General features: G+C 43.3%; 2 protein-coding genes across 2 annotated transcripts; both read left to right on the top strand.

Annotated features, from left to right (window-relative positions):
- The first annotated feature begins 6,030 nt into the window (after positions 1-6,030).
- On the top strand, positions 6,031-19,354 carry erich1 (glutamate rich 1). Its single transcript, XM_075447874.1, has 6 exons — positions 6,031-6,360; positions 6,935-7,075; positions 7,180-7,311; positions 11,269-11,652; positions 16,528-16,722; positions 19,143-19,354. The coding sequence occupies exons 1-6, from the start codon at positions 6,342-6,344 to the stop codon at positions 19,241-19,243; spliced, it is 972 nt and encodes a 323-aa protein (XP_075303989.1). The 5' UTR covers positions 6,031-6,341; the 3' UTR covers positions 19,244-19,354.
- Positions 19,355-22,565: 3,211 nt separating this feature from the next.
- On the top strand, positions 22,566-26,265 carry LOC142366138 (uncharacterized). Its single transcript, XM_075447944.1, has 2 exons — positions 22,566-22,765; positions 23,693-26,265. Exons 1-2 carry the CDS (start codon positions 22,715-22,717, stop codon positions 23,984-23,986), a joined length of 345 nt encoding a protein of 114 aa, XP_075304059.1. The 5' UTR covers positions 22,566-22,714; the 3' UTR covers positions 23,987-26,265.
- Positions 26,266-26,350: the final 85 nt, after the last annotated feature.

Genomic DNA, 26,350 nt, shown 5'->3' with positions numbered 1-26,350 from the left:
GCAGTCACTATGGGTGTCATGACACACCAGACAAAATTACTCTCAGTGTAATGAAGTTGATCTGAACGACACATCAAACTCGCCAATCTAAGAACTGAATTAACACCGTAGTGTCTCTAACAAATTAGTATCTTCAGATAGTACATGTGTGAGTATGTATAGTATATAGTATCCATAACAGGACTACACTGCCAAACAGGTGTTTAAAAATGTATGAATTAGCTTTATGCTATTGAACCCTGATTGATCCTATTTGACAGGAGAGCACCATGTTAAAATTTAAATAGACATTTTGCAGCTCAGTGTCAACATAGTTTATACTTACAGTTACATAACTTTTACTTGAGCTTTGTTATAAATTATTTACAATATTCTTATTTAACAAGGTGGTAACTTAAATAACACATGCTACTTTTCATTTTACATCAATATTGATGGAAGATACATGGAGCAGCAAATTTAATATGCAAACTTTACTTCACTTCCTCAGAATGTGTCACGCCCGATAAGAGAAATGTTAAGGCATGATTAAGGGAAAAGCTGAGTAGCATGTAGCTGAGAGGCCATTCAGATGCTCAAGCATGGAGGCAAGGGGTGCAGAGTGCAGTGATGTTGGATGGCTGGATGACGGAAGCCATATATGGAATAACATGTTGCAATGCCTTTACATCAAATGTAAGTCCAAAGCATAAAAAAGATCAGTCTACAGGAACAGTCTGTCAGGCAATACGCCAGACATTTTGGATTTGAAAAAGATGGAAATGGAAAACAGACACCGAGTGAGTCAGCCAGTTAGATGTAAGACGGCTGACAAAAAATTCTACACTCCATTGAACAGAACAAAGCAAACAAAGTGCTCTGTTGTTTCTAAAAAATGTCATGAAACTGTACAGAAAAGAATATTATTGTCCAAGTGCTGCTTATCTAAATCCACCTCAGATTTTTTATGTTTGTTAAATCTGCAATGTTCGCTGTTACAGTGCAGTTCTGTTGCTCTGAATTTCATTTTCAATACCTTAAGTGCACTTCCCAGTAAAAGATAAAGACAGAGTTTTTATGCTTCTTTTTCCTCTCACCGCTGAGTTCTTGGCGAAAGATAAAAACCACCCAAGAGAACTGTAAACATGGTATGGGCAACACACTGTACCCTGAGCATCAGATTTTTTACAAATAACCGTAATTCTAAGTATCTGAGTAGTCTAGGTAATACGAGTAGAAACAGCCGGACCACATTGAGTCTAAAGCACAAATCTATTCCCTGGAGCTTAATCAATTCTTTTACTCTTTCCCCCTATTAAAAAATCCTGCTGTCTTGATTGTCTGTCATTAGTTTGGCCTTCTTTATTAAGCTAATAAAGTCAGGTTTGTTGCTTTTTTTAAAGGGTCTACTGCAAAGAGCTGGGCCTTTTGCCAGCAGTAATAGTATTATATGACTTCCAGATTTGATAAAGAAAAACTCAAGTGAATTTTGAATTGTATATGGTCTTTTGCATTTGTCTTTGGATTGAATTTCGCATTTTGACAGGGCTTTAACACAGGAAGCTGTAACGGACAAATTTAGAATTCCAATTAGACCACAAGATGATTTGCCTTTGTCTCCACTCAAAGGGTTTCAAAGGCTTGCAGCTGATGAGAGATACGGGCACTGATGTGTACACTGTGAAAACTTTCAAAGGACAGCTGCTCATGGATCTTGCAAGGGGTCGCATGTGACTTTTAATGCAGCTGCTGCGCCAACAGCAACACTGGGAGAACGCACTGATATCCACCTGCCCGGAAGATCTCGGTCCACCTTCAACTCGAAGGTTATATAAACTGAGCAGGAGTGGGGCACAGGTAGGTACATGAGGACACATAAATTCCCATATGCACACACACTTGGCTCTCATCCAAATAGCCAAACTATTACAGATATACAGGGGCTTTCATCCTTGAAAAACTACAAGCATTTAAAAAAGAAGAGCATGTAGACAGAAGTGATAGAAAAAGGAGGATGTGAATAAGAGTGCATGAGAAGATTAGAAAATGTTTTTTTACGTGAAACAGAAAAATGAGGGGGAAAGCAGAAACATCTGAGACGGTCAGTGGATGAATAAGAAAAGAGCCTGCTGAATGTTTCAACATTTACTTTTAGTCAGACCGATTCACATTCACAGCTGCTTCTATCCCCCTGTAAATCAACATGACATCACTATGTACACGATGGTGGTGTTTCAAGTTTGCTGTGAATCCTCAAATGGATTAGGAGAGCCAAGTGAGCAAAGTCCACACAAGCTTCCTGTTGATGACTCTTGTTTGTATGGGCATGTATATGAGTGAGCTTGAAGACTTGAAACCTTACAAATAACCTGAAAAAGAACAAAGTATGTTTTTTGTCTTTGTTCTTCATTGATTTAACTCAAGTGGTGGCTTAAATTGAGCTGTCTTCTTTGTAAAGAGAGAGATTGCCTAAATGATGAGTGAAGATCTTCCATGTAATATGAATCATTCTCCTTTCACTGAAAGTGGGAGAAGTTGCCTGTAAAGCAGACGTGGTGATGGGAATGAGGTAAAAATATGGGGCCTTTTTAATGATGGTAAATGACTTCTTTTTTCAGTCACATAAGTACCTATAGTGATGACTCCCACTTGTCATCCCAGAGACAGGGTTTCTTGTTAGGTATGACAGGCTAAACATAATTGAACGTACTGAACAGCCTCTACATATACACGTATAAACACTTCCTCAAACCAGACTAACACACCGAGATAATGCAGTTGTAGCTTGATTTACTCCTGCATCTGTGCTCAATTAGACTCAACAAGTCTAGGCGCTCTGTGTGGGATCCTAAAAACAATAAAGAATAAGTGTATATCAATACAGCCAAATTTTCAATAAAGGGTGCTCTCAGTGACGTTTACACAGTTTCTCTTGTCAGACGGCCAAACAAATCAAAATTTATAACTGAAAATTAGCCCATTAGACTATGTGTCAACCTGTGTAAAGCATTTCCAGACTGTCACTCCGCTGCAATAAAATCCTGATTCTGCGACTGCACCTTCTGACAAAGTCACCACTCCAGCAACTCAAAGAAAAAGTTAGAAACAGCAGAATCTCTTGTGCATTTTTGGCATATAGCCCACAGCGTTATGGTGTCGGACATACTTCAGTCAATAACTCAGACGGTGCTCCAGTGAAACGGCCCAGTCTAGCTGCAACCATAGCCCGCCTCCACTGTGCATCTAACCGTGTTGAGAGCTCGCTGCCACTTTCACAGACAAGAGTGAACTGGTCATCAGGAGCACCAGGTGTTTTCTTACTGGGCCGCTGGACAGCTAGGCTGATAAATCACACAGCATTGAAATAGGGAAGGAGGGAAAAAAGGCAGTTTAAAATCAATTATTATGCATCTTAATTATCTGGCTCATAGTGTGCGGTTACTGGCCCAGACGAGAGTGGGAGGGTGTTCTAATATCATTGGCAATGGTCTACTGAATAGTTTAATGTGTCCTCTAAAGTTAACTTTGGATCACATTGTTTTTTTTCCCTGCCCTTCTCTCGTGCTGCTGTCAGTCAGTCAGACACTGCAGAGCAGAACTTAACTTGGATGGAAGGTGGACATGCAACATAAAATAGGGAGAGCCAGCACAGCCCCAAAAGATCTGGCCAACAAATCACCAGTGGCACGGTAGGGTTGTTTATGAGCTTGCTTGAGGTTGACAGGTTACAGTGCTAATCAAGATTTTGTCTTGATAAGCTCAAATCCAAAGTTTTCTGTTTTGTTACTATATTACATTGTTCAGTCAAACTGGGCTGTTATTCCAAGTGTGGAGCAGACTTCAAAATATATTGAATCAAAGATCTATTAACATTAGAAGAACAGATGCACGGTCCATAGAGAAGTGTGTTCAGTGTGTTCTGTAATCTTTTTACTTAAAGGGCTCGGGGGCAGCTGATTGCTTGATTTTGCCACAGTTCAAATTTCGCAAATGTATTTTAAGGGCTCATTTTGTGATGTTCTGTACTTACATAAGAAATAAGTTCTCCAAAGACCCAGAATCCATAGAACATGCTTAATCTACAGATTGAGCCATCAAGGAACAAATTCGAAGGCCCTTTTCTTGCCCTGGTACTCCTTATCCCAGTTCTAAAGCGCCTGTCATCACCTGCATTACGAATAAACGGAGCACTTTTCTAAGGTCCCTCATAAAACATTCAGAAAATGCATTTTCCAGGTACAGGGTGTAATCTATGCAAAAAGTCCACATGCATTCGCAACTCATGCATGTCACTGTGAGTCTTTGAGGAAAGACTGGCTGACCAGCTGTCTAAAAATAAAAACCTTTCTGTATTATTGAACAGGTTGGGTGTACACCATTGAGGTGTATTGTGGCAAAGCTTCGAGCCACTAGGGTGAACAGCAATAACTCCACGGAGCTTCCAAAGAATTGCAATGAATACGATCCCCTATTTTTAGTACCTCTGTGATTATGAAGTCTTCTGTGTGAGTGCTGGCAGCCAGCACTTTGTCACTCACAGAGCATGCTGAATGCTGTGTATTTGCTGTGGATTCAGCAGCAGCGCTGAAGCAGGCGTTCTATCCAACTTTGTTTTTGTGGTGAGACATCAAGACTTACAACAGCGCTGAATTTTTCACACAATTTTTGAATGTACAGCAGACAGTGATGACGAGGTTTTTACACAAAACTGTGCTTAACTTGCTCTCATCTTTCAATATCCTCTCAACAGCGAAATTCCTACACAGACTCTTACACCATTCGTCGGAGTGCAAGTCTCACTGTGATTAATAAGAAGACTTATGCAAATTGAGCATGTGCTTTTCAGTGTCTTGTGCACTACAACATATTATGTAACATTTTCACACGAATCACTGTAGTTTTGTGGAATCTTACAGTGCCCTTTACTCATCCAATGCCTTTCTCTGTTTGATTGTAGGAAGCTCCACTCTCATTCAGGATGGGGCTCTGTCAGACAGTCAGTGAAGCTCTTCCACCCACAGAGACTACAGTCGGCACTTACAGTATTACGTGACAGTGCACAAAAGAAGGAGTCTTTGGGAGATCAAACATGATATAACATCCATTTGAGAAGTTACCCTAAGCTAAGAGGGCTTTTTCTGCGCAACATTCTCCACACCCAAGCTCCTTACTAACGAATTGATGCAACTGTTATCAAATCCAAGAAATGTAACAAGTCAAACCTGATGGCAAAAATCACGCTACATTTTGTTGTTTGTGTCTGACTGATAAGGCTCATGCATGTGATTTCTAGTCGACTTCTCTTGCACAAGGAAGAAAAATCCTACCACCAAACTGCTAAAACACACAATTTGTCACTCAGGCTTACATTTTCATAATTACTGTCAGAATGAAAGAATGTGTGCAGAAAGGTTGAGACATTAAAAGGGGAGAAGAGGAATTACCTTCTTCAGAGCTGACATTCTAGGTGGATCCTTCTCCAGCAAAGCCTGTTCACATGCTGAGGTCCCAAGCCAAGTTTGATGGGTGCGCAAATCTCAACTCAGCTCGGTGCTGATGCTGAGCCATGAGGTGCCTGCTTAGTATTCTCATCTCGCATCAACCCCGTCCTACAGCTGGTGTGGTGTGCGCACGCCCCAAGCCGCTGTTAATACTACATTCAAACACATGGGGAGCTCTATCCTAATGTATCATCATGGAAGAAAGTAAATCATTTTCATACATTTTTTAATCTAAGAAGCTCTGGTTACTTTGGCTGCAATGACACAATCGTTCAACCACCTTGTGATTATTTTCAAATCACCAGGAGTCAGGGTAAAATATACAGCTGTTATTCCCTTAGTTGTTTTTATCAAAGTGCCCCACATTGTGTCAAACTGTGATATTGTACTAAAAAGCTTAATTCGTATGCCGATTTGAGGAGTGGTTTTGACTTATTCAAGATGTGGACGAACTCGAGATAAAATGATCCTTTTCTGTTCTGTCAATAAAGTCAACTTTAAATTGGCATGATTTTGAGTGGAAATTGGCGCAGCCGGGCGGAGGTCTTGTAGTCCCCGTTGCTAGTATGCGAGTCATAAGAGGTGGAAAACAGCAAAAGTGGACTGGGCGTTAATCTTGTTTGTTAGGTGTAGTTAAATGTTTCCTTTAAATTGGTTTTAGCGCTTTATCGGTACCTAGAGATGCAAAAGTCTGTTATATCACCTGTGTGTAATACCGGATGTGAGGCAGACAGCCAAAGCGGGCTAAATTTAAAGCATATTTGTTGTTGATTCAGCTAGCTTGCTAGCTTGACTGTCTCGGAAGCTAGGCGAGCTCAAATTCCGTGGCTTTTTCGCTTCGGCTGAGTTGGATATGCCAATATGGCTCATAGGAAAGAAGGTGAGTACCACGTGTTTCCCCAAAACATGATTGAAATCAAACAGAAGTAAATGCAGTAAGCTAGCTTGCTAATGTAACTAACTTTCTTACTCTCGTGCCAAAGTAGGTGACTAGCTTTGTTGTAAACAAATACACGTGCTCCACTGTCAAATGAACAGAACATTCACTCTTTTCACATCCAGCGCACCGATACTCCTTATGTGTACAACGTATACTATATGAAACACTTACTCACTCATTCAATCTTATTCTCTAAATGTCCTTAAAATTTATCATAAGTTTATTGGTCATTCGCCAACATTAGAAGTAAATAGACCTACTTTTACAGGTTTTTCAATGCGTTCATGAGTTTTTTTTTGTGGTGTTCTATTTATTTATTCAACTTTTGGTGCCTTACACTGTTCATTATTATTACAACTAGCATTGTTTCTGTTGGTAATGTGGGAATTGTATACAAATGGTCTACAACAGTTTCCAAGGTTGATTTGATGATATTCAATAATTTGGATACTGAATAGGTGTTTGACAATAGTAATGCACCAGTTCAAGAGAGTTTTTCTTCTGTCACCCATAGCGTTTCAGTCTAAAGTTCTTCGGAAGCTTTACCCCACAACCTCCACACCTGCAAAGGACCACAACCCTCCAGCTGTAGTAGATCCCAAAGCCAGAACAACTCATGTGAAAAGAAAAACTTCTGGAGATGACACAGTGTTTGGTGAAATCATATGATCACTGCGCACACACACACACCATTGTCGCCACATTTCTGCTCTTGATTTGAGTTTAATTTAATTCTTTAATTGGCCGTGTTTCCTTCAGGAGGTGAGCGAAACATTCCCTGCCAGCGGATGTACACGGTTCTACCGCCTCCCCCAGACTACAATTTACATTCAGAGAAATCTGTCACACTTCCCCAGCCAGAAAGCATAAACAGTGCAGAGGATCCAGCTGGTAAGAGAAGCTTAATCTTTGTTATTATGGACTCCTATTATGCACGATTGAGCGATAACAAATTTATGGTGTGGTATTTCTCCTGGTTGGCTGTCCAGAATGAAAGTAATTCTTGGAGATTGGATGAAAGGGAATTTGAATGCAGTGGAGATACTAGTTGAGTCTCTGTGATCATGTTTTCACTTTCATCTGTTTGTAGTGATTGCCAGGATAAATTTGGATAAGTTGCCTTTTTTTTTTTTTTTTGGACCTATGATGCGTTGAGGTTGAAGGCTGCCTTATTCATAGATATGTCACATGCTCCGCCATTGGTGTGAGTCATTTAATGACTGTTTATTTATTTTCTAAGAAAAAGATCAGGCTGCAGTAAAAGCCATGGTTCATTACACTTGGCCGTGCTCATCATATCCATTAATGCTGATCTTCGTGACAGACTAATGCTTACTTCAGTGAAATGAAAGAAAGTTGTTGGCTTACGCAGGACACTGTTTGAGGGTACCCACTGGAATGAATGGCAAGATTAAGTTTGATTAATTGCCCCGGTCAGCCTAACAGCTCCTAATTGAACATATTTTTTGATTTACTGTGTACTGAACCTACGAGGCAATTTGCTATCTAAAGTCCTGTTTGAGGTCAGCTTGGCTTTGATTTTTATAAAGGTTAATAAGCCATCAAAGTGGCATTACAGAAACCGTAGAACAGATCTAGTTGGTGTGGTAAAGTAATGATTAATGTGTTGTGCGCAAAAAAGACAACCTGTGGTTTTCTTAATTGACCAGATCTACAAATGGGTGTCAAAAAAAACCCTGAATCTTTGACCCTGACAGTGAGATGATCTGGTTGCTTTACTATGGCAAAGCCCCCATCCATAAGAAACAAGGGTTCGCTAAGGGGTTTGAAAGTATAAAAATTAATTTAATGATACACAATGGCCTTTGCAATACAGACATGCAGGAGCCGAGGCATAATAAAGGAAATGCAAAGAAGTCTTGTAATAACTTTAAACGGCAACAAAAACGGAAGCGTTTCGGTCCTCAGCTTTCCTCAGCGCACCTGATGCATTAGTGGGTGTAATCCTTTTCAAACTGAGACCGTGGTCTCACAGGTGATCAACAGCTAACTGAGCCACATTATGTAATCAAGACAAATACATTGTTATTTTGATTACTGCTTTTTCACTTATCTCTCAGTCATTGGAGGAGGTGGTTAGAAAACACGGGCATCTTTTGCCCAGTGATCATAATGTCGTGTTTGTAAACCCTCCTATTTTTGCTCCCAAGCGATAAAGCAATTTGAGGGATAGACTTACAGAGAAATCTGTCTTCACCAAGTGTCTTTAAACCTTGCCTCCCCCAAGCAATCTTCACTTTTTTTAACTGTGTGAACTGCAATGCTCGGATCAAAACAGACCTTTTTTTTTTTTTTTCTTTCTTTCTTTTTTTTTTACATCCACACAGAGACGGAAAAACAAAGGTTAGGGACAGGATCGCATGTCGGACTAAACATGTAGTTGTTAAAGTGTGTGGGCTGTGTTAGGTTGACAAAAAGGGAATTGAATATCAGGATTTCTAAGCAAAAGACTCGTAACAGTAATTGAGATGAGAAGGCAAGGCAAGTTTATTTGTGGAGCACAATTTGTACACAAGGCAATTCAAAGTGCTTGGAAGTTGGATTCATCATTTGCAAACTGAGAATACGGAGAAACAGATTTCTGAGGCGAGACATGAAAATGGCGGATGAGTCTACAGGATTTTGTGTTTTATCAGTGCCGCAAATATTCTGAATGTTTCCACAATAGCAATGAGCACTTGATCATCTACACACTGGTCAGCAGAAAAGGGTATGAAGCAGCAACTCTTCACCAGCACACTCGCAGGTTTAATGCTATATTCACACATTGTAGCACTCAAATATATTTTTTTAAGGGAGCAGTGCTCTGGTTTCCAAAGAAAACAACATTTCTGGATTCCAAAGAATGCGCCTCTGCCTCTACATGTATCAGGCTGAGATATTTATTCATCAGTGTTATTGATTTCAGTGTGTTTGTGGCAGTTGTGGCTAATTAAGAAGTGTATGGATTAGCTTGAAAGGTGTTTTGCTTCCTGCCTTCCCACACTAGGTGTACTACAAAGCAGGATTAGTGGCTTAGCAAGAAAACTTAGAGTTCAGATCGGATTTTCAGCGTCGCGAAGATGGTTCACTTCTTATCAGGATGCATGGTTCAGATAAGACATAAACCCATGTAAAACCACCTACTCCCGAGCAAACAATTCTCTTGGAACATAAAAAATAAGATATCGGTTCTTGGACAGGAAGAGAATTTCTCTCTGATTCTCCTAAGTCCAACCCAGCTGTTTGACTTTGACTGACAACAAGATACCACGTCAGAAGGGAACGCTTCTGTACTTGGAGACGGATTACTGTATAGCTCGTCCTTGATGATGTTTGAAGCTTTGGAACTAACGATAATTGTTTTTATTTGTTAAAATCATCACTGCATTATTAACTGTTTCCTCGACATTTCCTCTCACAGTGCAGGATATCATCAAATGATATCTTTATATTTCTTTTAACATCCACATTGATCTTATGAAATGTTCTGAAAACTAATTAAAATATCCATCCATCCATTATCTTCCGCTGGTCCGGGGATCGGGTTGCGGGGGCAGCAGCTTGAGCTATTAAAATAGATCATTAGAATAACAACTAAAACCTGTTTTACTGAACATTTTAGAACCTGGATGACATTTGCACTAAATCCCACGAGTGGTTTAAATTGCTGTTTTGTTTGTTCTTTATTTGATGCAAGAAGCATAAAAAACTGTCAGAAGTGTGTCTGAAGGATAAGATTATCTCAAGAATACACCCACACAACAGTCGGTTAATAAAACAGGCTACACAATCAGGCATTTTTAATCTACTCATCCTGCAGTGTCATGACAGCGATATTTATCAGTTTATTAATTTACACATATACATAGTTGACATTGTTATTTTTTCCTTCCTTCCTGCTTTGGCTGCGGCTGTTGTTGATTTTCAGCTTCCAAGGCTGTATTGTTATTGATAATCTGACCATTTTTTTACTTGAACAGGCAGATATCCGGAGCTGGAAAAGTTATCTTATCGAGTTGTTAACCAATGTCTCGGTACCACTTGGTTAAATCTCCATTGTTAGGGTTAGTCAAGCCAGATAACTACAAGTTATTGTGGATATGTTGAACCTGCTTCGTAATACAGGCCCCAGGTTTCAGTTAGTGATTGGAACACACATCCCTCAGTCGACAGGACTACTGACAGGTTTCCTTTCAGTGTCAGATCCTCTTTGTTGTTGTTGTGCCTATAGTTATTTTCTCCCCCATGTTAAGTATTGTTCTCCTCCTGCCTTGCTTGTCTCGTTGTGTTTTGGACATCCTGCCATGTCAGCGCTTCTGGTTTTGTTTAATAAAATGTATTAGCTTCTTCCTCGTGATGTCTGCATTTGGATCCTCGGTTGTAACATATTAGACAAAGTATTCTCCTTGTGCACATGCTTTAGATATTTTCATGGGACGACACCTCCAGTTAAGTTTAGGGGAGATGTAGCAGTGAAACTGGAGTCACCATTGGTTAAGTTAAGTTTAAATAATAGCATATGTCAGAAAAGATATTTGGCAGTGTGGAAAAAATTCTACTCAAAAAAAATGAAACTAGCGGAAATTTGTTCATTTCTAGTGTGTATACAAATGCTCAAACTGAGATGTAGATATACAGATATATATCTATCAGACTTATCAGTGGCTGCAGCGATCAGTTGGAAGGAAACCTTCAGTCTCAGCCTTCACAGCATTTCTGTGGTCCATCCCAATCCGAACTTCCTCCCCATTTTGTTTCATGCAAAGAATTATTTTGGCGGTGTAGATGCATCAAAGTGCACACGTTTTGAAACTGATCGAGTGTTTACTGTCATATTTCCTGCAGAGGAGAGTGTCCATGAAAGCAACGAAGAGCTGGAAGGTGAGAAAGAGGTAGAAAAGCGACAAAGGAGGAGGAGAGGAAAGAGGAAACCAGCCCCTGCTCGACACTCTGGGAAACATGGAGCAGCCCTGAGTGAGTCCAGCACAGGTCAGAGTCGGGTGCCTGTGGATGAAGAATGGGAGCGCATGAGCAAAAACAAGAGGAGAAAGCTGAAGAAGAAAAGGCACAAAGAGAAGATGATGTCCATGGGTCTTTTGCCCCGGGCTGCTGCACTGGAGTTCACATACAATAAAGATGGAGAGGAGAAAGAGGAGGAGGATAACAAGAGAAGAGCTGCTGAGTTGTCAGACTTCCTAAGGACAACAACGGAAATCTATATGTCAGATAGTAAGTACTGATCCCTCTTGCTTGCCTTCTTTGACAGTGACCATGCTCTCTACAAATGCTCACCGTTGGACTTAATTTCTTTCATATAATTTACTGACAAACGCTAAAAGAGTTCATAAAACTAGACAATTCCTTGTGACTGTGTCACGAAACACCTTTTTAAATGCATATGCATATCACAGCAGGAACCCTTGTGCTGTGATGCGATGGTGCTAACCAACACACTACTGTGCAGCCCCATAGTTAACTAAAAAAATGCTGATATTGCACTGCTAATTGAGTGTATTAGATGGGAATATCTAAGATTCGATAGTTACAAGTTGGACAATATGTGTACCCAAGCACTGACTCACTATCATTGCCAAGAAATTGTCTTTGACTGATTAAACTTTTTTTGGGGGCTTTTTATGCCTTTAATGGATAGGACAGTTGGAGAGAGACAGGAAGCAGGGGGCAGAGAGAGGGGGAAGACACGCAGCAAAAGGCTGTCAGATGTGGGATTCAAACCAGGGCCCGCTGCAGCGAGGACTGTAGCCTCTGTACATGGGCCGGCTGCTTAACCCACTGCGCCACCGACCGCCCCGACTGATTAAACTTTAAGGAGACACCTCAAACAATTTGTCACCAGCTTACTACAAGTCACCCTGCCAAAATATCTGTGTTTCTTAATCCAACCCGAATCTGCCATTTTTGGAACAATGCTAGAACCTCTGCCTTCTACAGCAGGCATGCTATGCTGCACACTCTGATTTGAAAGGCAGAGGAAGGGAAAAAAATAGGAACAAACTGTCCAGTTTTCATTAAAAAAAACAGCTCTCAGAGAACTGTTTTATATTACTGGCCTTGTTACTTTATTTTTAATCTGGTGTGTTGTATACACTTGACTTTTTTGCCAATTCTCATTTCATAAAATATTATTTATCTTGTGCCAAAAGAAACCTACATTTAAAAAGTTCTGCGTTGGTCCAACAACCACGAGATGCTCTGGTTTGAGATAATGGAATATGACACATATGTTCTCCCCCTTGAGCTGTCACCTTACCGTGGTGGGGGGGTTTGCGTGCCCCAATGAGTCTGGGAGCTATGTTGTCTGGGGCTTTAAGCCCCTGGTAGGGTCACCCATGGCAAACAGATCCTAGATGAGGGACCAGACAAAGAACAGCTCACAAGAACCCTTATGATGAGTGATACTTTTGGACGCCGTGTTCCCTTGCCCGGACGCGGGTCACCGGGGCCTCCCCCTGGAGCCAGGCCCAGGGGTGGGGCCCGCCGGCGAGCGCCTGGTGGCCGGGTCTGTGCCCGTGGGGCTCGGTCGGGCACAGCCCGAAGAAACGACACGGGTCCCCCTTCCTACGGGCTCACCACCCGTGGGAGGGGCCATGGGGGTCGGGTGCAGTGTGAGCTGGGCGGCAGCCGAAGGCAGGGACCTTGGCGGTCTGATCCTCGGCTACTGAAGCTGGCTCTTGGGACGTGGAACGTCACCTCTCTGCTGGGGAAGGAGCCTGAGCTGGTGCGCGAGGCTGAGCGGTTCCGGCTAGATATAGTCGGACTCACCTCGACGCATGGCTTGGGCTCCGGAACCAGCCTCCTCGAGAGGGGTTGGACTCTCTTCCACTCTGGAGTTGCCCGCGGTGAGAGGCGTAGAGCAGGTGTGGGCATACTTATTGCCCCCCGGCTGTGCGCCTGTACATTGGGGTTCACCCCGGTAGACGAGAGGGTAGCCTCCCTCCGCCTTAGGGTGGGGGGACGGGTCCTGACTGTTGTTTGTGCTTATGCACCGAACGGCAGTTCAGAGTACCCACCCTTTTTGGAGTCCCTGGAGGAGGCACTGGAGAGTGCTCCTCCGGGAGACTCCCTCGTCCTGCTGGGGGACTTCAATGCTCACGTGGGCAATGACAGTGAGACCTGGAGGGGCGTGATTGGGAGGAACGGCCCCCCCGATCTGAATCAGAGTGGTGTTTTGTTGTTGGACTTCTGTGCTCGTCACGGATTGTCCATAACGAACACCATGTTCAGGCATAAGGGTGTCCATATGTGCACTTGGCACCAGGACACCCTAGGCCGCAGCTCGATGATCGACTTTGTAGTCGTATCGTCGGACTTGCGGCCGTATGTCCTGGACACTCGGGTGAAGAGAGGGGCGGAGCTGTCAACTGATCACCACCTGGTGGTGAGTTGGCTCCGCTGGTGGGGGAAGAAGCCGGTCAGACCTGGCAGGCCCAAACGTATTGTGAGGGTCTGCTGGGAACGGCTGGCGGAATCCCCTGTAAGGAGGAGTTTCAACTCCCACCTCCGGCAGAGCTTCAACCATGTCCCGGGGGAGGTGGGGGACATTGAGCCCGAATGGGCCATGTTCCGTGCCTCCATTGTTGAGGCGGCCGACCGGAGCTGTGGCCGCAAGGTGGTCGGTGCCTGTCGTGGCGGCAATCCCCGAACCCGCTGGTGGACCCCAGTGGTGAGGGAGGCCGTCAAGCTGAAGAAGGAGTCCTATCGGGCCTTTTTGGCCAGTGGGACTCTGGAAGCAGCTGATGGGTACCGACAGGCCAAGCGGAACGCAGCCTCGGCGGTTGCTGAGGCAAAAACTCGGGCTTGGGAGGAGTTCGGGGAGGCCATGGAGAACGATTTCCGGACGGCCTCGAGGAGATTCTGGTCCACCATCCGGCGGCTCAGGGGGGGGAAGCGGTGCACCGTCAACACCGTGTATGGTGAGGGCGGGGCTCTGCTGACTTCAACTAGGGACGTCGTGAGTCGGTGGGGGGAATACTTCGAGGGCCTCCTCAATCCTACCGACACGCCTTCCGATGAGGAAGCAGAGTTGGGGAGCTCGGACGTGGGACCTCCCATTTCTGGGGCTGAGGTTGCCGAGGTGGTCAAAAAACTCCTCGGTGGCAAGGCCCCGGGAGTGGATGAGGTCCGTCCTGAGTTCCTCAGGGCTCTGGATGTTGTGGGGCTGTCTTGGTTGACACGTCTCTGCAGCATCGCGTGGACATCGGGGGCAGTGCCTCTGGACTGGCAGATCGGGGTGGTGGTCCCCCTCTTTAAAAAGGGGGACCGGAGGGTGTGTTCCAACTATAGGGGGATCACACTCCTCAGCCTCCCTGGTAAGGTCTTTTCGGGGGTACTGGAGAGGAGGATCCGCCGGATAGTCGAATCTCGGATCCAGGAGGTGCAGTGTGGTTTTCGTCCTGGCCGTGGAACAGTGGACCAGCTCTATACCCTCCGCAGGATCCTGGAGGGTGCATGGGAGTTCGCCCAACCGGTCTACATGTGTTTTGTGGACTTGGAGAAGGCGTTCGACCGTGTCCCTCGGGGACTCTTGTGGGGGGTGCTCCGGGAGTATGGAGTGCCGGACTCCTTGATATGGGCTGTTCGGTCCCTGTATGACCGGTGTCAGAGTTTGGTCCGCATTGCCGGCAGTAAGTCGGACATGTTTCCTGTGAGGGTTGGACTCCGTCAGGGCGGCCCTTTGTCACCGATTCTGTTCATAATTTTTATGGACAGAATTTCTAGGCGCAGCCAGGGCGTTGAGGGGGTCCGGTTTGGCGACCTCAGAGTCGGGTCTCTGCTTTTTGCGGACGATTTGGTTCTGTTGGCGTCGTCAGGCCGTGACCTTCAGCTCTCACTGGAGCGGTTCGCAGCCGAGTGTGAAGCGGCTGGGATGACCATCAGCACCTCCAAATCTGAGACCATGGTCTTCGGCCGGAAAAGGGTGGAATGCTCTCTCCGGGTCGGGAATGAGATCCTTCCCCAAGTGGAGGAGTTCAAGTATCTCGGGGTCTTGTTCACGAGTGAGGGACGAATGGAACAGGAGATTGACAGACGGATCGGTGCGGCGTCTGCAGTGATGCGGGCTCTGCATCGGCCCGTCGTGGTGAAGAAGGAGCTGAGCCAGAAGGCGAAGCTCTCGATTTACCGGTCAATCTATGTTCCTACCCTCACCTATGGTCACGAGCTGTGGGTAGTGACCGAAAGAACGAGATCGCGAATACAAGCGGCCGAAATGAGTTTCCTCCGCAGGGTGGCTGGGCTCTCCCTTAGAGATAGGGTGAGAAGCTCGGTCATCCGGGAGGGGCTCGGAGTAGAACCGCTGCTCCTCCGCATCGAGAGGAGTCAGATGAGGTGGCTCGGGCATCTGGTGAGAATGCCTCCTGGACGCCTCCCCGGTGAGGTGTTCCGGGCCCGTCCCACTGGGAGGAGGCCCCGGGGAAGACCCAGGACACGTTGGAGAGACTATGTCTCTCGGCTGGCCTGGGAACGCCTCGGGGTCCCCCCAGAAGAGCTGGAGGAAGTGGCCGGGGACAGGGACGTCTGGGTCTCTTTGCTCAAGCTGCTGCCCCCGCGACCCGATCCCCGGACCAGCGGAAGATAATGGATGGATGGATGGATGGATGGACACATATGTTTCCCAATAATAGATTAACAGTTGTTAATTCATTATACTTTCTCATCTTCTAATTTCAATGACAGTATAGTTAAATCACTAAATTTGGTCGCATTGTGGGGTGGTCGGTGGCGTAGTGGGTTAAGCAGCCGCCCCATGTTCGGAGGCTGCGGTCCTCGCTGCAGCGGGTCCTGGTTCGAGTCCTGCACCGGATGGCCCTTTGCTGCATGTCTTCCCCCTCTCTCTGCCCCCTGCTTCCTGTCTCTCTCCAACTGTCCTAACAGCACATTAAAGGCATAAAAAGCCCCCAAAAATAATAAAAAATATTTGGTCGCATTGTGAATTATATGCTGCAAATAGACCATTTAACCAGTTTCAGTCGGTCAATCAGCCCCAAAAATCCTGGTTGGAGCACCTTCAGTAACAGTGACAGTGAATGGGGAGAAAACACTATCAGTAACAGACCAACTCTCCCTTTCTCTGTGCTCCTACAGCCTCGCTGCATGAAATCAAGGCCCCACACCTGTCTGCCACAGTGGATGACCTTCTGGGCAGCATAGCGAGTGGATGCAAGCCTTGCTCTGTTCTGAAGCAGCTATGCTGTCTGAAGGCCTTAGCTCAACACAGTGAAACAGACGCTCTTGAAAAGGCACTGGATGAGCTCAACCACAACCCCTCCATGTCTGCAGGTGAGTAAAAGTACCAGAAGTTAAAAACATTGGGTGTTTGTTAGGGAAGGAGGCTGATAGGAGGCCTGTGTGAAGGCGCATTCTTATTATTGCATCCCGGTGCACACTGGCCTCCTCTTGCTGGAACACTTCACTGACCTGTCCCAGCAGGTTAATACTTGCCTTTGTTTGCCCATGCTTGCTTCCTATTTAGTCTGCTCTAACATTAATATTTGTTGCTTACTTGAGTATACTTGCCCTTTCTTGTCTTTACTAGCCTTTTGCGTGTGCATACCTGCCCACGAGTATTTAATTCAGGTGCTGGTCTTGTCCATAATGCATCTCACACACAGGTTACCCCCGTCTAAAATGAACTAACATGTTTAATCTCGCCTGAAGTCTGTCAACAGCCAAACATCTCTTGCATCCCCTGACACCATCTGAGTGTGTTTGTGCATTTGTTGGCAGGCTCGTTATTTAACTGGATCAGCAGGGACTTTGCTGTTGTTACACGCACACAAACACGTGTATGAGAATGAGCTTGAGGGAAACCAGCCAAAAGATTTGGGCCTTGTTACGTTGGCCACAGAGTGACGTTTGTCTGTGCCCCTTCCTGTCACCCCACAACTTGGTGGATGAGCTAGTTTTGAAACGCATACAAGAGAAACTATGCTTATTCTCTCCTCTGCAAAATTCCTAGTTAGTGAACACAACAATGGCAATAAAAACGAATTCTGATTCTGATTCTCTGACTCAAAACTTTTCCATCCTTTCCCTACCACCCCACCCTCATCACACTGGATGAGTCTTGCTTCCATTCACAGTTTTAAAACTCGACTGGTTTTAATGCAGCATTTCAATCAGATTGAAAGCGGTCCTGTCTAACTACAGCTCAACAGCATAGGAACTTATAAATCAGTATTCATTTTGTAAAGCTTGAGTTCCCGCTTGGAAGCGATCTGCACCTTTTAGAAGAAAGGAACAGAAGAAAACCAATATTTGGTGAAGTGAAATTTATTTATATAGCACTTTTCAGCAACAAGGCGATCCAAACTGCTTTACAACACAGAAACAACAATCAGGTACAGAAATACAGAAATAAAAACATTAAAAAAATCAAACACAGAAATACAGATACAGAATATCAATCAGGTAATTTTAGCTAACAGTAAGATTGGTATAACTATAACAGAGCAAAATTAAATTTAGCTAATAGTAGGATTGGTATAACTGTAACAGGTAATTTGAGTAAATAAACAAAAGCTAACAAACATGGATAAACTTTCCTCTAAGAGGAGGCATTTAAAAATATAGCTAATAACAGAACAGTTGATATAATGAATGATAACAAATCTTTAAAAGACTTTCATCTGAGAGGAAATATTGGTTCCTCAAAAGAAACACAGTGAGTTGAGGAGATAAGTCTGTTTATTCAGAAGTGTAAAACAGCAAAGCGTCTTGGTAGAGGTGAACTGTTTGCTCTGACAGGAGTCCTCCCAGCTCTTACAGCAGGGCCCACCGGTGCCTCCCCACGGTGGGAGGGGTTGGGCAGGTGAGCCCTTTCTCTCTCCATGCATGCACCTGCGTGTCTCCCTGCTTACTGATTGCAGGCCGGAGTGATCACAACTCTGCTGCCTCCTCCCTCTCATGCTGGAGAGAACAAAGAGTAAAAGTCTTTCTTTGGCCACTGTAAGAGCGGCATTGCAAAAGGAAATAGCGCTCCTGAATAATGACAGTTCCTACGTCAGATGCACACAGGGGCCCCTTCATCAGCGTTTTGTTCAATTGAATTAATTGTGTATCATTTTTATTTAATTTGTTTTATTTTAATACCTCTAAGAAATCAACCCAAACATTGAAGAATAACAATTTAATCCCAAGTAACCCTAATCAAGTAATTATTTTGAATATTGCGTAAAATATCAGAGAAACAGAAAATATATCGGTGTAATTTTCCCAGTATTCTGCTGCATACTTTTCTTCATCTGACTTCACATTTATGAATCACTGCAATTGGAACATTTTAGATGTATTTATTATTAAGATTTTCATCAACCTCATTGAAGCATGCCTTGTAGTTAAACATAGCCCACATGCGCTGTTGTAAAGGAGCTAATCCAGGAGCATGCGTGCTTTTAAAGCCCTTCAGGTGATTTTTCTAAACCTTTCCTTTTTCTGTCTAGCCTCGCAGTGGCAATCTGCTGACCACAGGGGCACATTTAAAGTAGATTTCTTTTAATCGTATTTCAGTGCATCCCAGACTTCCTCTCACGAATGACATTGATTGCTCCCCTTTATACAGACTGAACAATCTTATGTGCTGCTAATGTTAGAAGTCGCACTAACTTTATTTCAGTATAGGAATAAAACTTTGAGTGTCCCTGTGGAGTTGTCTTGTCAGCAGAAGCTGAAGTGTTTCCCTTTCTTTCTTTGTCTTTCAGAGGAAACCACTGCGGTCGTTTCACTGTTCAAATACTGGATCAGAGACATTCTTCCCATGCAAAGAAACCAGAAAACAAGACTTTCCACAGTACACCCCTGAGACTAGCAATCACTCAGAAACAAAGGGATTATTTTTTACTGCAAACTCTGGAAATTTGCCTTTTCTTCTGCATGTAATTTATTTTTTTATAAATACATATTTTAAACTTTGCTTTCTGTGTCCAGTCTATTTTTACATTGCATTGTCTCATTTGTGAGAACAAAATCAAATCCTGAGTATCTTTTCACCTACAAATAGTTAATTTGAAAATGACTTAATTGATCCTTTGATACTTTTATTTACAGTCCTGTTGTTCTTCTGTGGTTTAAATGAATAAAAAATGGAATTGGTTTCAGCGTCACTATCTGCTCTGCTCTAGCCCTCTTATTGCCAGGAAAGCAAACGTCTACTCTGCCAGGTATGGCTGTTCCTTGTGCCTTTTTATCTTTGCTTTTAAACTAGCTGCGCTGGGTGGAAAATCCTCAATTCAAACTATGTCTTTACAGATATTCATTATAGAGATGAATGATAAGGAACACTACAATCATTCCCCTTTATCCAACTATGTGCTTAATATGGCCACACAGACTATTGTTGATGGATATTTTAAGCCGGTGCTACCTGCGGGAGCTGTTAGCTTAACCCGCTACATCAACAGCAAATCTGCCTGCTTCTCAGGAAATCTATTTTAATACATTTCCCCATAGCTCAGTGCCAACTGACGAGTTCAGGTAAAGGGCAAATGATTATCTCAGCTTGATAGTGACATTTTGATGCCCTTAGTGAAAGCTGCTTGCTATTTACCAACTTTAGTGTAACTGTTGTTGTAGATATGGGATGTGCCAGTAGTCAGCAGCAGGTTACACTTTCCACTATAAGGGACAGACAGATCTGAGTGTGTGAGTTTGGGATTTAACAGTTAACACGGGGGCGGCCATCTGTGGTCTTCAGTCGTGGATGAACGCACCAGGTGCTTCATCTGATGGAAGTTCAGGGGCTCATTATGCAGACATTAACCAGAGGAGAAGATAAAGGCAGACAGTGTGGGACATGATTATGGAAGATAGAAGAAAGGTTATCGTTAAAGGATTAATGCCGTTTTTTGTTTTTCAGACAAACTAAATGTCTCGAGGGATTTCAGTGGTGGTTAACAACAACTGGAGTTTTTTTTTTTTGTTTTTTTTTATCTTTTTCAATCCTCCGTACCTCAAATTTTACCTTTGGCTCAGGGATTTACATTGAAGCAGTCCTTTTAACACTCGACAGTGAGCGAGATTGACATCTATAATTGTGTGCTACAATAAGCCTTTTGATCAAACAAACGATCAGCTAGTTGATTGGATTGACTGGCACAGAATTCAAGTTCAGCAATGCAAGACACCCAAAGTGAAAGTGAAAAGAAGCGAGACAGTTGGAGCCTTAAATGTGTTCATGTGAATCCTGCCTTACGGCTGCTTTTAGATATTTTCCTTCACGACATTTAAAAGTTCTCACTTTAAGGTGAAATCATAGACTGGTTATTATTGGAATATGAGTGCAGGCCTCAATTTTAGGTAGCAAAATAAAGGTTTATAAATATTTTTTCATAATGTTACTATACAATATAATAGACGTATATAGCCGTGGCCTAGTGGTTAGGGAGGTGGACTTAAGATCAGAGGGTCGCAAGTTCAAGTGCTGCCATTACCTCTATTCATGGCTGAAGTGCCCTTGAGCAAGGCACCTAACCCCACATTGCTCCAGGGCCTGTAACCAATACCCTGTATCTAAATAGATGTAAGTTGCTTTGGATGAAAAGCGTCAGCTAAGTGTAATGTAATTTTTTTCTTTTTATAAAAGCTAAATTTGACATTTTCATTTGAAAGTGTTCAACGGTCAGTTTGGATTTTAAAAATCCGGATGTAGAGAACTTACTGTACAATTTAATTTAGTCATGTAAATTTGTTTTGACACATTTTTAGGTTCTTGTATCTGGAAAAAAACAAAAACAAATACAACAAACTGACCTGAATCTTATAGGTCAAGGACTATCGTTCTACTTAAAATATATATATATATATATTTAAGATATTTCCAAGTTGGCTTATTTTACTCCTAAACTTCCTCTTTAATTTGGATGAAATTTGTGAGTCTGACTCACTATAAAATTGCCTGATAACCTTTTATCCACATGACTTTTATACAATTGCTCTGTCATATAAATTCATCCCTCCCAAGAAAAAAAAGAACAAACCAGAAATATATTGGAGGGAAATCCCTGGTTGGGTTGATGTGGAATGTTGGTATTAGATGGATATCCATTAAATTAAGGGCAGATATCCAGCATGCCAATAGCATGAATTTGAACTTTTTGGTGATCCATGTCATTTCCTGTACTGGTGAAAGCACGTTGAAGTCTTCAGACACTGTAGCCAGAGCAATGTCTTCTCTTCTGTTGGATAGGCTAAAATGTTAATGTGGATATTTCTAGTTCCCAGACAATACATCTATTCATCACTATTAATCTTTTCGTCTTTTAGAGAAATGTCTCAGTTAAGTATAGATGGGTAGCCTTCACATTTGCCTGTTTTACATTTTATTACACAGTATTCATTGGTGATTTGATCTCTCCCATACAGTTCTTTAAATGTGAAATGCTTTTTTCTTTTAAATGAAAGCCTCTGGGCATCATAAGTTATAGTACCAACTAAGCACTGCAGCATAATTGCAGGGCTTTGAGATTAGGCAAAATTGCACCCTGTGAACAGCGATTAGAAGAGGTCATCACTGCCTGCCATCACTTGAGAAAATCCCTCCTGTCTCCTGTGAGGGACGTTCAGCGCAGCAACCACGCTATCTCATCATGAGACCTCACTTGGCCAAGGACCCTGAGGCCAGGAGGGATATTAAAGCTTGAAGAAATTTGCTGACATGGCAGGAGGGGCCACCCTTGCCTTGGATTCTAGTGAGTCAAAGGGATTCTGGTGCTTCCGACTTCAGATTACTTATTTCAAAGCTGCTGAAGTCAGAAATCTTTCACCTTTGATTCTGTTGTGGACCTGAATTAGTCATCATTTGTTTTTATATTAAACCTTGAAACAGTCAGAAAAGGATGGAAACATGCAACCTTGTAGCCTTAAGCTGTAGAATGTTTAAACAATTCTATGTCATTTCAACACAATTCCCTTAAAAGTTGGTATCCCTTGACATCAAAGTATCATCTAACCATATACTTCCATCTAACCCAAAGTCTTCCTTCTGTTTACTGACATCTCCGTCCCTGTGTGCCAGCTCCTGTAATCCCCTTAGTAACACCTCCTGCAGCCTTCCTATTATGTAAACACCGGCGGGAGGAGATATAAGGGTTGACCTGACGATCCTGAATCAGAGAGCTGAGCACAGGTTGGAGAGTCGACACTCACACCCAGACAGACCCTCTGAGTGGGTTTCCTGTCCCGGGACTCCAGGGAGAGGAGCTCAAGTTAAAGAGCCAAGTGTCATCCGGCCTTTGAACTCACATTTCACCACAAGATCATCGTGGAGGGCTCCAAAATGTTTTTCAGAATCCCAAGACTTACGCCTGGTTACATCAGGCTGCTGCAGGTGAGTGTAAACCTTTGTAGATTCAGAAGAGTTTAATTATTCTGTCAAATTTAGCATTAATAAAACATGGAAATCTCTGTGCTCAAGTCTTGTTGAGATTACTTTCCAATGACACCAATGCTCCTTAGAGTAGAAGACTCCATAGAGTGCATTTTATCTGCACCAGGACACTTGTTTTTCATTCTTAAATTAAGAATAATAAATTTTAAAAAAGGAAAAAACCTGCCAAATGTTTTGGATTTACTGTGTAGATTGCAGTGTTTTTACCATGCTCCATCTCAATCACAACTTATGAGGTAGAATAAAGTGTTAGAAGACATCACTTTGAATATTTGATATGCTAAAGTGTAAAGTTTTTATAATTATGCTCAGTTTTATTAAAAGAGGCAGCTCAAACAGTGCATCAAAATTCTTCATGACAAGATGATGAAATATACCACTAAGTATGATATACTCACAAAACACAATTAGGAGATATTTCCAGGTTGCTGTCCCAGTGATTATTGAACTGTTTATATTTTAGCTCAGTAGTAGTTGTGTTTAACACTAACAATGGAGAAATCCAAGCTGTCACGGTCCATTGCATTGTAAGTAGAAATGGGAAGTGGATGAGTGAGCCACAGTAATGGCCTCTTAACAGACTATGACACAACTCCATTAGAAACTATGAAGCCTTCTATTATTTGCTCCTCTATGTTCTTCATAATTGTCAAGAGCCCCGTAAAGGAGGAAATTGTCCATGTCGCAAGATAGATGAGGTTTTTGTTTGTCAAAAGATGCCGATACACCACAATTTAGTAAATGAGAAAAGATGGGTTTTTAATCTCTACAGAATTGGTGGGAGGGTCGAATGGGGCAGTCGTGGAGATGAGCATATCATGCGTCACTTATTTTATGCAGGCAGCTCTAACTTTTCTCTCCTTTCAGACCCAAGCCTACCATAATATGCCTATGACACCTCAAGCTGAGAAGACCATGCCTGGCATGGCTATGCTGCTGGGGGCTGTGGGGATCGGGATGTGTGGCTACAGCTCCAGGCAGCTGGCCCTCCACCACCGGCCCTCAGCCCGTGTGCTGCACCGGGTTGGCACCCACACTGATGCCAGCAGCATGGGCACAGCAGCACATCGGACCCCCGTCTTGGATGTTACTCGCCAGGCTGCTGCTTATCAGGAGATCCCACCTCTCTCCTTTGTGGGCCAGAAAGTTCCTTTGAAATAACCTGTGATGACCTACTGGATATGGATTGGGTAGCATCATAGGTTGAGCTCGAGTAGCTACACTTTCGCATGTCTAAGATTGTAGCTATGCTGGCCCATTGCAGCAATGTGGCCCATGTGCTCTCTGAAGACGGGCAAGTGTAGATACCTGACCTAACCCACACGTAGACAAGGCAACTGGGAATTGTAGTAAAATGGAATTCTCTAACCAGTGCAATACATATTCAGTAAGAATAGTTTACTTTCTTCTTGATTGTGTAGCTCATTCACTACAATAGCTTCAAAAGCATTGATAGGGCACTAAACAATAAGAGTGACTGGATGAGTACGTGACTGTTGCTGGAGCTTCCCAAAGACTGTTGCTGATTGTGGCTTTAACAAGCTTGCATGTTTAATTTGGAGACATTGTGTGTCTTCTCAAACCCTGGTTTAAAAAGGGACTGACGGTTGGCAGGGCCCCTCTGTACGCAGATGGTTGGCAGCAATCTCTCCGTGACCCCCCCTTCTATCCTTTTCCAGGCAAAAAGCCACATGTAAGTGCTTGAGCAGCCCATCCATGCCCATGGCTTCAACTGATTTCCTCTGAGGAGGAGCAGGTGCCATCAATCAACTAACCGTGTTGTTTCAGCTTTCACTGGTCGTCCATCAAGTGATACACGTTGAAGTCTTAATCCAAAACAGCGCTTTCATTGGAAGTAAGTAATTTGGCATTTTTCCTCAATATGAGTCTGCAGACAATGTTTTCACAACAACACCTTATTGGATTATGAGTCCTAATTTGGGTGTCAGAGACGAGACAGTCAGGCAAGGTGGAGTGATGATTCCACCAGGATAAGCCTGTCCTCAGTGGGGATTAACCCTGGTGGAAAATCAATCCTGGCACAGACACACTCATTAATACATAATCTGGCATTAGAGAGACAAGGACCCATGAGAGGCAGACAGCTCCTGTGCATCCAAACGTTGTGCTGTTCACCCTGCAGTATCCACCATCCGTCTCACAGTCATACATGGATTTATAGAGTAGATTATGGGGTTGGTGTTTTCATTCATGCCTGCACCAAAAATGAGGCAGTGAAAGGGGACTTGAGATTTGGCGAGGCACTGAGCGTGGTTGAGAACGCACACTGTGCCTTATGGATTGCACAGGATTACACCGTCTTGACTTAGTTGAGTTGATAGATATGTGGAGGTGTATCACATATACTGGTGACACAAGTCATTAAAAGGAGAGTAAGGAGTTCCCTGGCTTTCTGCAGTGTTGTGAAAAAGATGGTGAGATGGTGACAAAGTTGAGTGTTTTATCAGGTAGGGGTCAGCCAGACCTTGTAATCTCCTTTTTCGCAGCTAAAGAGCCAGCCTTGTCCGTCAGCCAAATTGGACAAGCGGCGAGTTGTAGCAGGTTGGGAATATTAGAGCCCCGAGGCCCTGCAGAACGTTCGCGCAGCAGGTCACCTACTAAATGGTCATAATCCACTCAGCAGAGGGAGCTAATGGCTCCAACTGGCATCAGATGCTGAACAATTGGTCACCTTATACTGTATACCGACCAACACCTCTAAACAATTTCATAATGGGGTTGTAATGGGAACAAATGTGGAAAGAAAATACAGATTCAGCTCTGGTGCACAAACATGTCTGACGCAACTATGGTCGTTACCTGTTCCAACATCCAAGTTGACATATTTGTCATCCCTGCTCCAAACTGCATTCGGTAGTGATTTTCATGCTTTGGAGTTCTGAAATCAATGTGGTTATGGGCTGGAGGCTGTGTAATGCACCTGAATGGTTTTGATGGATTCTGTCCATACTGCAGTGGTGCACATTGAGCACCAAGCACTCTGGAAACCTATTGATCTCAATCAGACTGCGAGGGAGGAGAGCTTGTCTCCTCTCTGCAGTAAACCTTCAATCAGCATTGTGCAGTTTACGAGGGAAGACTGCCACAATAGAGCCCCAGAAAACAAGAATATCTGAAAACTTTTGCTGCTGGAATGAAAATGCAGGGGATGTTGTGTGTGTCACACGTCAGTGCTCATCTGCTACTGTCTGAGTAGATCTGCAAACATTATGTCAGCTGTGTCCATTAAGGTATAAGTTTGTTCAGTCTGCTGTAGGATTCATATTTAATGAGACCATGTTGGAAAAGATATATTTATTAAAAGTGTTTTGAGAACCTTCTGTTCTACTGTTGCACTTTAGTCACAGCTGTGGGTCAATTATCCCACACACCTATGAAATGAAGTCTTTCTCTTTTTTCTGCACAAAGAAAATAAATGTTTTACGGCAAAAGAATTGCATGTCGTCTTTGTTTTGATGTAATAAGGCTTAAAGAGACGAGGATATTTCGATGACAATAGAATTT

Source organism: Odontesthes bonariensis, chromosome 17 (genome assembly GCF_027942865.1).
Source record: "Odontesthes bonariensis isolate fOdoBon6 chromosome 17, fOdoBon6.hap1, whole genome shotgun sequence".
In the NCBI taxonomy this organism is placed as follows: domain Eukaryota; kingdom Metazoa; phylum Chordata; class Actinopteri; order Atheriniformes; family Atherinopsidae; genus Odontesthes; species Odontesthes bonariensis.
The sequence above is the reverse complement of the archived record's forward strand: the minus strand, read 5'-3'. Positions and strand labels throughout refer to the sequence as shown.